Genomic DNA, 12221 nt, shown 5'->3' with positions numbered 1-12221 from the left:
GGGGGCGGGCGGTGTCCCCACCGTTTCCCGCGCGGCTGCAGGGAAGGCGGCATCCCAGGATGCTTATAAATCCATCCGATGTAAAATGCCATTTTTAATGTATAGAGCTAAAACCCACCCCACGCGTGGGACAAAACACCCGAGCTCCGAGGGGAAGTGATTGTTCCTCTTTTCCTCGGGATGAGCAAAAGGATAACCCGTCCCTTCCTTTCTGCCGCCAAATATCGCACCCCAAATCCCCGCCTGCGATTTGGGGGTTGCACCCCACCTTTCCACACCTCCTTTGCCGTGCCCCACATCCCCGCAGGGTTCCGCTTTGCAAGCGGGGAGCTTCTGTTGCGTACCGAGAAGTTAAGCGGGGACTAAAAATAGTCTAGAGCAGAGCCGGGCTCTTGTCTGCCAGAAATTCCGGGCAGGAGAGGAGCAAAGTGGGGACTGACCCGGACGGGTGGGCGAGGACTTCTCTCTGGACCAGCAGATGTTTTCTTTACGCCTCCACCCATCTCAGGGTGATAATTTGGCAGCTGAGAATCTGGGTATTTTAAAAAAGCGACGTTTTGGCTGCGTGATAGTAAATATTAAATGGGGTGGGTGACACGGTCCCCGGGGTCCCACTGCAATAGGGGATTTAATTATTCCTTGGGTTTCTGGAGGGTACAGCCATCCTGGCTTGCCGTGCACGTGGGTGTCCCTCTTCCAAGGGACGTGTTCATGGGGTTCGTTATATCCCGACTTGCGATGAAAGCTCAGGTCTGGGGCAGAGCCCATCCTTCAGCCGGGCTGACACCGCAGCCGTCGGGAAACTGAGTCACGGAAAGGCGAGATGCCCACCAAAAGACTCCCGACTGCAGAAGGAGGGTTGGGGACATGGGTGTCCCCTTCCTGTGACACCTCTGAGACAGTCTGTCAGGACTCGTAGGTCACAAAACCTATAAAATACAATTTATTTTAGCATCACCAGGAAAAGGAAAGAGCTCCAAGGGCGAGCGTGAGGGAGATGAGTCACGGTTTCCCTTGCCCGGGCAGCTGAGTGATGCCCTGTCACCGTCTCCCACCGCAGCTCCCCCCCTTCCCAGCTGCCTGGGGTTTGGCGTGGGGCTGGCTCCGGGTTCGTCCGCTTGGGAAAAGGCGAGAGTCAGGGATATGGTTTAAGAAAAAAAGCTGGATAATTTGTTTTCCCCGAAGGAGCCTCGTGCTTGGGAGGGAAGGAGAGGAGATGCTCGCCCAGCGTGCTTGGGGCAGAGCCGTGCCTCAGTTCCCCAGCCCCCCCCCGTGCCTCAGTTTCCCCTGTGGGAGCTGGGCTGGGCAGAACTTCGGGGCTGCCATTTCCCCGATTAAAGGGGGTTTAAGGAGGAAGGTGTCGACAACTGAAGCTGTTCCTGCTGCACCCTGGGAAACGGGTGCTGCGACACCGATTTATTGCTAATACGGCTATTGGGCAGAGCCGTGCCTCAGTTCCCCAGCCCCCCCCCGTGCCTCAGTTTCCCCTGTGGGAGCTGGGCTGGGCAGAACTTCGGGGCTGCCATTTCCCCGATTAAAGGGGGTTTAAGGAGGAAGGTGTCGACAACTGAAGCTGTTCCTGCTGCACCCTGGGAAACGGGTGCTGCGACACCGATTTATTGCTAATACGGCTATTGCACTGAAAACCGTCGGCGCTAAAGGCTCTGGGCGGAGCAGCAGGGCTCTGGGATGTGCTGGGACAGCGATAGGACATGGCAGCGGCGACGCTGGCTGCGATATCCGGGGCTCATTTATGCTATGAGGGAGGAATGCGGGTCACGCGGAACCCGGCGAGCTTTTGGCACAGCCAGGGAGGGTTGCTCGGGAAGCGAGCCATGGTAGCCAGCGGTGCTGGGCAGCTTGCCCTCACCTCTCCCCACATCCAGCTCCGAGATACTCTGGTTTTATTCCCCATTTCTCGGGGCAACCTCGTGCCAGAGACTTTCCTGCCCCAAGCAGGGATGAACCTCGCAGCCCTGGAGCTGCTGGTGGAGCCAGGAATCTACAAACCTCTTATGTTTGGTTTTTAGCCATTTTGGACACCGGGAGCGAGTTGCCTCCTCTTGGAGGACAGGGATGTAACAGCCCAATGCTGCGGGGAAAAGCTGAGAAAGAGAGAAACAAAAGGGGAGGAGAAGCAGTGAGGAGGGGAAGAGGCTCACGTGGCTTCCCCCGGGCACCAGCCAGTGCCTCCGGCACAAGAGCTGCCTCCGGGTCCATCGGCTCCCTGATGCAGGGGATGCACCGGTCCCTTGGCCGGTGCCAGGCGGGAGGCAAACCCCCTCCTGTGTTTTACGACGAGGTGGGTGCTCTGGTTGCCGCGTGGCAGCCGGAGAGGACAGCTAGTATATGGGATCCCCTGCCTGATGCCGGTCTCCTGCCCTCTCTTGCTCTCTGCTCCTGGTCCCCAGTGCCATCTCAGTGTTTTGTTCTATTTTTCCCCAGCTCAGGGTGCTTGTTGCGAGAGAGAAGACCCCCTGTGACAAGGACACCCAGGACCGTGCTCGCTTCTGCTTTCTTACCCAGGCTTTGCTCACACCAAGGATGCTCTGCCCGCTGCTTGCCCTGGGAGCGCTGGTGCTCAGCCTGGCAGGTGAGTGGGGCTGGAGAGGGTTTGGGGTTGGTGTGGTCTGCGTGTCACCACCCCGAAGAAGATGTCCTGAATGCCACATTCGTCCCGACAAAGCTGCCTTTGACCTGTGGTTCCTGGTGGCAGCGCCCACAAAGTGTTTCTCCTGGTTTCGTGGTCCTCCAGCTGCCCAGGGCATCACCCCGTGGGTGTGATGGCTTCTGGTGCATGTGGGCCACCCTTGTAGCAGGGTTCACCACCTCCCGCATGCTACAGCTGAATGGCGAAGCCATGGGAGGACCAAATCCTGAAGGTTTCTTACTTACCTGGGTCTGTCCCCATGCGCTGCAGCTCCTGGCCCCCCAGGTTGCAGCACCTCAACCTGGGAGAGACATCAGGACTGAATCCTTTTGGGATGCTCAGCAGCCAGCAGCGGTTCCGGCCAGGCTGGGTAATATTCCTGAAACCCACTGGCATTTATGATTAGCCATAGGGAGACGTGACGCTCTCGAGTCTGCCAAGAGCCAGGCAGGCTGCCCGAGCGCTCTTCTCCTGCCTGTCTGCCCGTCTGCGGCCCCTGGCAGGTCTCGTCCAGCCTGGCTCCTTCCCGCAGCTCCTCATCCTTCCCGCTTGGGCTCTTGCTTAAAATTTAATGTCTCATTGCTGTCCTTGTCCCCAGGGAGGTATTTGCTGCGGGTAATGGCTTTGCTGTGTTCTATAACGGTGTTGAGGTCAGAATATAAAGCAAATCCTTGGTCCGAGGCGAGATTTTTTTTTCCCCCCTTTTCCTCCCCGTTTTGGGGTTGGGTGGAATTGGTGAATGAAGGTTGGGTGGAATTGGTGAATGAAGCGCTGATGGTGCCCTGGGTCTGCTTTGGGGGATGTCACCCCTGGGTCTGCTTTGGAGGACGTCGCTGCTCGCTGCCAACGGGGACCCCAGGACCAGCTCCAAGCACGGAGGGTCTGGCAGCCCTGGCATGATTGGCATCGTGCCCTGATGCAATGGCAGGGTTGGCATCCCGCCGTGGCACTGGGACGTGGTTGGCATCGCACCGTGGCACTGGGACGCGGTTGGCATCGCGCCGTGGCACGCCAGTTGGCATCGCGCTGGAGCACTGGTGCCATCTAGCGCCTGCCAGCCTGGCCACGGCGCTGGCTCATCCTGGGGATGTGGGATTGTGTCCCTGCCGTCATCACCCACTGACATCTCCCTGTGGGGAGAAACTGGGCTGCGTGTCCCGGGGGGGGGTGTGCAGGTTTGGGTGCCCGTGGACGCAGCTGGCAGCTGAGGGCAGTGATGCCCCAGGTTTGGCACTGAATGTGGAGCTGTCTCCCTGCCAGCAGGGTGGGCTTGGCTGGGGGTCGGTGCTGGGGAGGGTCCTGAGATGCCACCTGCCCTCGGGTCCGTCCCGTGGGCATCCCTTGATTTGCTTAGATGTTTTCTGGATGGAGAATTAAGGAGGTGCTTCTGCAGGGCCTCACCACCACATGCTTTTGCCCTCGCCACCTTCCCGCAGGTGCCATGGAGATCCAGGTCCCTGATGAGCCCGTGGTAGCTCTTTTTGGCCGAGATGCCACCCTGTGCTGCTCCTTCTCCCCTGAGGCCAACTTCAGCCTCGATGACCTGAGCCTCATCTGGCAGCTGACGGACACCAAGCGCTTGGTCCACAGCTTCTCCGGTGGCCGGGACCAGCTGGCAGACCAGGGCGGGGGCTATGCCAACCGTACGGCCCTCTTCTACGACCAGCTGGCCCAGGGCAATGTCTCGCTGCTCCTCCGGCGTGTGGAGATCTCGGATGAGGGCAGCTTCACCTGCTTCGTCCGGGTCCGGGACTACAGCAGCGCGGCCGTGACGTTGCAGGTGGCAGGTGAGAGATGGAGAGTTGGGGTGTCTTTGCGTGTATCCCCCAAAGAGAAAGGGTTCTTCATCACGCTTTGGTCCTTCGTGGAGCCTCTTTCTCTCTCCACCCTTGCCGTGGTCTCCCCAGGAATTCAGCTCTCTGTTAGAGACCAACCAGCTGCATCTCCCCAAAATACTGCTGGGGGGACGGTGCAGTCCCCTCCCTGCCATGATGGAGAGGCTCTCAGTTGAGAGGCCACCTGGAAGCATGACCATAAATGAACCAAAGCTGGGGAAGCTTCAGCTGGTTGGTGTTATCAGCTGGAGGACTCTGTCCGGGGGCTTGCCCAACCTCATTGGGTTGCTCCAGATCCTGATCCTTTGGTATTCTCCATCACCTCATGCCGGCTGTCCTCTCCCTTGCAGCTCCCTACTCCAAGCCCAATATGAACCTGGAGCCCAACAAGGACTTGAAGCCAGGAGATCTGGCGGCTGTGACTTGCCATGCTTCTCGCGGCTACCCCGAGGCCAGCGTCCTCTGGCAGGACAGCCGGGGCAGCAACATCACAGAAAACGTCACCACGTCCCAGGTGGCCAATGAGGAAGGTCTCTTTGATGTGCACAGCGTACTCCAGGTACTGGTGGAGCCCAGCAGCACCTATTCCTGCCTGGTGCGAAACCCGGTGCTGCAGCAGGAGACCCAAGCCTCCGTCACCATCACAGGTGAGCCAGTGAGGGCCATGATTAGGGGAAGGAAGGGATGGGCTCTGTCTCAAGGAGGTGACCGTGGTGGCACCGGGATCCCTACTGTGGCGCAGAGCCATGCTGGGGGTTGCTACCCCGTATCCCCACTCTACTTCTCTCCCCATGGACCTACAAGGGTGACTTGAGGCTGTGCTGTCCTCCCCCGTCACCCCACACCAGCATCCCAGCTAGAACAAGCGTCCCTAGTTCTTAGCCTCTAGCTTTGCTAGTTGCCCTGTCCAAGTCTAAACCACCCCAGAAAGCCAGCACAGGGCACGGTAGTTGTCTTCTCCCTAGCACGTGGCCATGAGACGCTCTCAGTTTGGGGTTCTCCATCCCAGCTGCAACAATCTTACTTCAGAAATACAGGCTGGAGGAGTTCATCAAGCGCGTTCAGCCTCGTGGCTTCACTTCAAGCTCCTTCCGCTGCCCTCCTGGAGCTCTTTATAACCTTGTGCACTCCCTGGTAGCATTAATTAGCGTTTAATTACCCTTGGTACAGCACTTACTGGATTGGGTCCCTGGGGGAGCATAAACTTTTTGGCTGGATGCACCAAACTCTTGCAGGAAAACTTGTGTGGATGCTGCTGGTTGGGGGCAGGGGGGTGGCTTTTGCGTGGGCTCCCAAGCGCGCGAGCAAATGGTCAGCCTTGGGGTGACGTCTGTGGAGGGTCAGGGTTTGGGATAAGACTTTATTTGAAGAAGGAGCAATATTACAAGGAAAAATCAGATTCCCAGCACTCCAGGAGATATCCCCCAAGCCCTGGTGGTCCCTGCCAGGCCATCCCAGACCCTGGGGAAGGTGTCCCCATCCTTCCCGGCCCTGTGGCATGAGATGAGAGGGGAAAGGGAGTGGGTGCAGCATCATCTAATGCTTCTCTTGAGCTTCTTAGCAAGTGAAGGGTCAGCTTGCCATTTGAATTTATTAGTGCAATTATTTAAAGGTTAACGAAGTATTTTAGGGAGTGACTCAACCTGCTGCTTCCCTGGCCGGATCCAGACCTGCTGGGGGAGGCCGTAATTAGAGGCACCGATGGTTTTGCTTCCAAAGCCACCCCTTGTGCCACCGACTCCGTCCATGGGGACCCGAATACCGGGCATGCGTCCCCCTGGTCGGGCAGTGGTGCTCACTGTGGTGGTATTTCTCTGCCCCCCGCTCCCTGCAAGGCCAACACCTTGCCTTCCCCGCTGTGGCTCTCTGGGTGACGGTGGGACTCGCCGTCTGCGTCGTGGGGCTGCTCGCCGTCCTGGCGTACGTGTGCCAGAAGAAAATCCGCCAGAGCTGTGAGGAAGAGGAGGAAAACGCAGGTAATATGGCGGGTAGCCCCCCTCAAAAGAGATGGGGTTTGCAGGGGGAGATGGATGGAGGGTGACGGATTGGGGGAGCCAGGGCAAGTCTTAACTGGCATGGGTTTGCCTGGGTGGTGGCATCTTTTAAAGGATGAAGGGATGATCGGAGCTGCTGGGGTTGGCGGGCACCACCAGATCCGTACTGGAGAGCCCGTGCTGGCTGCATGCATCGCTCCAGGCGGCTCTTTCAAACATACACCTGGTTTTCCTCCCACCCAGCGTGTCTCCCCCTTTCACTTTCTTGCTCCGAGCATCCTCTGTGTGTCTGGTACCCACACCTGGGCACGTGTGGAGCATCTCTGAGAAGGTGCCTCTAGCACTTGCCACCGCGGAAATGCTTTGACACGTGGAAATAGCATTAGAGAGATGCTCCATGCTCTTGTTTTCTGCATCCTTCTCCTGTCTGGTTTTGGGGTTTTTTTTATTATGGAGAGGTGTTTGCACAAAAAGGGGGGGCTTTGTTGCTTTAAAAAAAGCTGCCGTGCTCTGAAAATGGCTGCAGAAGCAGCTTTGCTGGCGTTCCCCATTTGTTTTCTCTCGCTGACTCCCGAGGCGCTAGCTCTGCCAAAGCCTTTCCCTGCCAGCATCGTGCTGCGGGGCTGGGACCCACAGCCTCCCTCCCCGGCGGCTCCCGCTTCGCTCCTCCTCTCTCTCCCGCGGCTCCCGCTTCCCTCTCCCTCTCTCTGCTGGGGAGGACGTTGGTGCTGATGCCACCGCTGGCTGTCACGTGTCCCCAGCGGTGGGGACCGAGAGGGTTTTTGCCCGGCAGATCCCAGAGAATCATGTGCAGGAGATATATATAAAATATATATATATATATATGTCTTTTTTTCCCCTCTGTAACAGAGTATTTTCTCCTCGGCCAAGGGATTTGCAATGCCGTGACACTCAGCCGTGGCCCCAGGCCAGCTGACCTCAGTCCTTTAGCATCAAGACACAGCTCCCAGCCCGTGATGTTTTGCACTGATGGCTGCACGCCCTTAGCAATAACCTTTTGCTGTGGCTCTTGGTCAGCCAGAAACTGGGCAGGGACCCTGCCTGTGAGCCTGGCAGTCGTGGGAAGCAGGAGCGGCAATTTTTGCTGGTCTTTCTGGCCAGGAATAGCATCGCAGTGGGTCCTATATGTGGGGTGCAAAGCTCCCGGGCTCCCAGATGAGGTGACAGCCTGGCAGCCTGCTGGGTGCTGCAGGAGGGAGAAGGGGATGCTCATCCCTCGGTGCCGATGGGGTGTCCCGGAGGTGACGGGGGATCCGTGGTCTCCCTGCTAAGCCCCTCGCCAAACGCCGCTCCAGACGGCGGCTGTGCTATAAATAGGGAGGCGAGTGGCTGCGCTGCGTCGCCTGGAGCTCTGGCTTTTTCTGCTTTGCTTGTAGGGGATGTGCCATCCCGGCACAGCCTTGTGCTGGGGGAAATATCCCCCGCGGGATGCTGGAGGGTGTGCTGGGTGCAGGTGGGTACCAGTCACCTCCTCCCTGAGCATCACCAGCAGCTCGGCAGCGCCTGGTCCCGAGCGGAGCCTGGGATGTGCGGTGATCGTGGGTGGCTCCGAGCAGCCGGGGACAGCAGCGATCCAAGGGGCAGCCAGCAAACCCGGCTGCCCGGGAAAGCGGGGTTCAGGGTGGGTGCTGGGGTGAAGCCTGGCAGATGTTTCACATGCTCCAGCTTGCTCTTTTGCAGGGACGGAGGAGCAGGATGAGGAGGGGGAAGAACCCAAGACAGGTGGGTGCATGATGCTTGATTATTATATACGTGAGTGCATTATAGCGTGTGCTCGTGCCACTGTTCTCTACACAAGCAAACACCCCGGCATACTTTGCACCCTCCATCGGTGCTCAGCCCCCCTGTGCTCGCCCGCTCTTCAACGCATGCCCTCAGGCTGGCAGCTCCCTGATAAGCCACCCTATCTCTTAATAAAAAAGCGCTCCTGGTGCTCTGCTGTCATCAAACGGGTTAATTATATGCCCGGTGATTGCCTTTATCTGCTGGCGCAGGAGCAAGCCTGCTTGGGATGCTGGCTCCTTCGCTGCCGGGGAGATTTAGGGACCGGGGGCTGGTTTGCGATGGAAATTGGTGGGTGTAATTATTGGGGTGGGTTCCCCAAAATGGGGCTCTTAGCTGTTTCCTCCGGGGAGGCATTCCCTTGCAAGCCCCCCCCGTCCCACACGGTGGGGTCTGACCACGTGCTGTTCTGCTTTTTGCAGCCCTGCAGCCGCTGAAGAGCGCAGAGAGCAAAGACGGTGAGTGCGTTTGCCTAGGACCGCAGGCTGGCTCGCGAGGAAGGTTTCTTGCTAAGCACACTGGAGATGACGCTCAGATCTGAGTGTAAAGCATCTATTGCATCTCCATCATCCATCACTGGGTTTTTGGTGGTTGGTTTTTTTTTTTTTCCCCTTTTTTTTTTTTCCCCCCGGTTTACGCTCAGATCTGAGTGTAAAGCATCTATTGCATCTCCATCATCCATCACTGGGTTTTTGGTGGTTGGTTTTTTTTTTTTTCCTTTTTTTTTCCTCCCCCAGTTGTCAATCAAATTTTCCCAGATCAATTATTTCCCAGCACCCATTTCCACTCCAATTTGGGCTGCGCTTGCTCTGGCCGCTGCTCGTATCTCCCAGCAGCGATGGAGCGATGCGGCCGGCAGCTTCAACGTGGTGTTTCTTCTTATCCTTCCTTTTCTTGGGCAGCTCGAGGCTGGGAAAAGCTTCCTGCCACCAACTGGGGTCATTGCAAGGAATTTGGGTCTTTTTTGAGCGTTGCCATAGGTTTGCTAAGAGGAGGGGAATTGCTCGTGGAGAGGGAGGCATGAGCTTCATCCCTCCCCATGCAGAATTCCCCAGCAGCAGCCTGGTGCTGTATTCCTGGTGGAAATTCATGAAAATTGGAGTCCCAGCTCCTGTTTCTGCCTTTCAGTATCTTCTCCCAACCTCCTGGCTCGGTGCTGCCAACAGCCCGTCACCCATCCCAGCCCGGTGATGGACTCCAGCACTTTCCACGCCTGGTCAGCCCTGCTCTTCCCTGACTCATCCTCCTCCCAAGATCTCAATCTTTTAATTTAGTTCCTTTCTTATTAAAGACAGAGGCTTGGCCTCTGCTGGTGGTGAATCGCTGCTCATTTAACCCTCCCTTCCTCTTTTATTAACAGCCCTGTTTTTTCTCTAATGCCATTTTTCCCCCCACCCCGATAGGTTTATAAAAGCTTTTTTTCGCCTTCCCCTTCACACCTTTAGCGAAGCATCAACCGGCTCCACTTTTCCTCTTTTTTTTTTTTTTTTGGTTTTTTTCCCCCTCCTCCCTGCCCTTATCTCCCCCTCGCAAGCCACCGCAGACCGTGTTCGGCTTCCCAGCCCCTTGGCTTTTCGTCCCCGATGCAGCCTGTTTGCTTAACCCCATGTGCGAGACATCGCCCGCTTGCTCCTTGACCACTTGTTCAGCAGAAACGGAGCTTGAATAATAACATCTCCCAGGGTTTGCCGGCTGCGGGGGGCGGTTCTAGCCAGGAGGATGGGTGGAGGGATAAAAACATGCCTACATGTGCCTGGTCGTATTTGCCTGGGGCTGGCATCAGCCCTGGGAGCGGGGAGGATTGCTGGGTGATCCCAGTTTTCCAGGGCAGGGAGAGACGGGAGCTGCCGGTGACCAAATTAACTCACTAATTTGGACCTGTGGATTATTATTATTTGCCAATTTTTATTTCTTCTATTTTTTCCCCCAGATAACGAGCAAGAAATTGATTGATGGGAGCTGGGACACCCCCCAAGCAGCGCCCTGTGCCCTGGACCAGCTGAGATGTCCCCAGTGGGGACGAGCTCTGGGTCCCCTGGGGAGGGCACGGACCTGCTGCCACCCTTCGTCCCATGCCCTGTCACCCTCCTCCCACCCCGGCCACATCTTCAGGGCACCCTGGGGCTGGAGAGAGGCTGCATCTCTTTATCCCTGGCAAGCCCCAAAGACTGGTGCATCCTTCCCGGGGACGGTGTCTGTGGGGAGGAGGCTCCTCCTTGTCTGTCTTTCCGTCCCCACGTGGGGCTTAGAGCAACCGGAGTCAACCGTTCCCCCTGGCACCCTCTGTGCCCGCTCCCGCGTGGCCGCAACCAAGCCAGCCGCCTTCCAAGTGCCTTCCAGGGCAAATTTCGGTGCCCTTTCCAAGCCCAGAGGCCTCGAGAGGGGTGATGGGCTCAGCGAGGTCCCTGGGAGTGACCGATGGAGCCCCGGAGGCTCTGGGAAGACGGATGGGACCTGCGGGACCCCCAGGCACAGGGGGACAGTTGGTGCTCTCGGCCCCGATGGATTCACCGCTCCGGGGACGTATGGGGACAATTATTTTTTCACGTTGTACCACTGTGGTTCCCGCTGGACTTTTATTTTTGCCTTATATGCAAAATCCCATTGGGCTGGTTATCCCCTGCCTTGAGCTAATCTGGGGGATTTTTTGAGGGGGGGTGAAAGGCAGGGCTTGGGGGGGGACCTGCCGGCCAGGTGAACCCCCCCTGTCCTCCCCGTAGTGACAAAGCTGATGCTTTGGGGTCTAAAGCACTGGTGGGGATGAACCTGGCCGGTGCATGGGGTCGAGCCTTCGTGTTTCCCGTGGGATCGGGGGTCTTTGCCCCCATGTGTATCCTGGGGGTCCTCCCTCCGCTGCTGGGTACCTGCAGGGTGCATGGGGGCACCCGAGCTGCCGGGGTGAACAGGGTGGCGTGTCCTTGGTCCCGCTCCGGTGGGTGGAGAAGTCCTCGCTGTGCCCCTCCATGGCTCTTCTGCTGGTTTTCGTCGTTATTTAAAATCCAGAATCTGAAGGGGATTTTTGTGCCTTGACAAATAAATTCGGGGGTTGTTTTGGACAGTGCTTTCCAGGCTCGGCGTGGTCTCCGGGATGCAGCTTTGGCTGTAATTAGTTTAAATATTGAAATTCCCAGAGTGAAACCTTTATGTCCCCCTTTCAGCCCAGCCCCATCTGTCCCTTGATTCCCCTGCTGCCAGCACAGCGCCTTGCACTGTGCCGCCCTCGTCCATCACCCGGCGCGGGGAGAAAGCCACTCCAGCGATGGAGAGGTGCCTGCCCTCATCCCCCCTCTTTGTTTTAATACCTCGAGCAGCAGAACGAAGAGCAAGATCCTGAAGGGACGTCGTCATCCATCTGAGATCGCTCTGAAATTCAGGCTGGTTCATCCCAGCGATGGGATGCAAGTGGGGGCTGGTGGGGAAGGGGCCTTCCTAAATCACCTGCGGAGGATTATTTTTAGCTGTCCTTCCCCGGGCGTGAAGCCAGGCTCTGCATTTCAATAGAAAAATATTTCTAAAAAGGAGACAAGGGAAAGTGTGCTGGTATCAAACTCGGATTAGGGAGGGGATGGATGGTGATTTCATTTAGGGGTTTTGATCTACGGCCTGAATTGAGCGCCGGTGCAATTTTTAACGAAGTGCCAGGAGGTACCATTAATATTATTTAGCACCCAGACACTGGGCTGTGGGAATGAAGCCGTTAACCGCCCCCAGCTCCTTGGTGGGCAGCGGAATGAGTTGTGCCCACATCCAGGACGTCTTTAAAGGTCCTGAGATGGTGCCAGCATCCCTGGGGATGTCTCCTGCAGCTGGGAGCTTTCCGGGCATTTCTTTGGGCAGATTTCAGGGTTTTTTTAGGCAAAATGCAGCCTGGGCCATGCAGGGAAGGGAGATCTTGAGGGTGGTGAGGGAGAAAATCAGGATTAAGCTGTGCCAGCCCAA

At 57.3% G+C, this 12221-nt stretch overlaps 1 protein-coding gene across 1 annotated transcript; it reads left to right on the top strand.

Annotated features, from left to right (window-relative positions):
• The first annotated feature begins 2521 nt into the window (after positions 1-2521).
• Positions 2522-10269, top strand: CD276 (CD276 molecule). The gene is made up of 7 exons (XM_009278866.1): positions 2522-2593; positions 4087-4437; positions 4836-5132; positions 6321-6461; positions 8181-8222; positions 8705-8740; positions 10213-10269. Exons 1-7 carry the CDS (start codon positions 2545-2547, stop codon positions 10233-10235), a joined length of 939 nt encoding a protein of 312 aa, XP_009277141.1. The 5' UTR covers positions 2522-2544; the 3' UTR covers positions 10236-10269.
• Positions 10270-12221: the final 1952 nt, after the last annotated feature.

The sequence above is a fragment of the Aptenodytes forsteri genome, unplaced genomic scaffold (genome assembly GCF_000699145.1).
Source record: "Aptenodytes forsteri isolate BGI_AS27 unplaced genomic scaffold, ASM69914v1 Scaffold258, whole genome shotgun sequence".
Classification (NCBI taxonomy): domain Eukaryota; kingdom Metazoa; phylum Chordata; class Aves; order Sphenisciformes; family Spheniscidae; genus Aptenodytes; species Aptenodytes forsteri.
Note: the sequence above shows the minus strand (reverse complement) of the source record. Positions and strands in the feature narration are given on the sequence as shown.

What these genes read in the sequence shown, in the direction of transcription:
- CD276 (XM_009278866.1), top strand. Translation starts at nt 2,545, where the DNA reads ATGCTCTGCCCGCTGCTTGCCCTGGGAGCGCTGGTGCTCAGCCTGGCA. An exon ending in GCTGGTGCTCAGCCTGGCAG is followed by an intron (nt 2,594 to 4,086) that starts GTGAGTGGGGCT and finishes ACCTTCCCGCAG; the next exon opens with GTGCCATGGAGATCCAGGTC. An exon ending in GGAAGAGGAGGAAAACGCAG is followed by an intron (nt 6,462 to 8,180) that starts GTAATATGGCGG and finishes GCTCTTTTGCAG; the next exon opens with GGACGGAGGAGCAGGATGAG.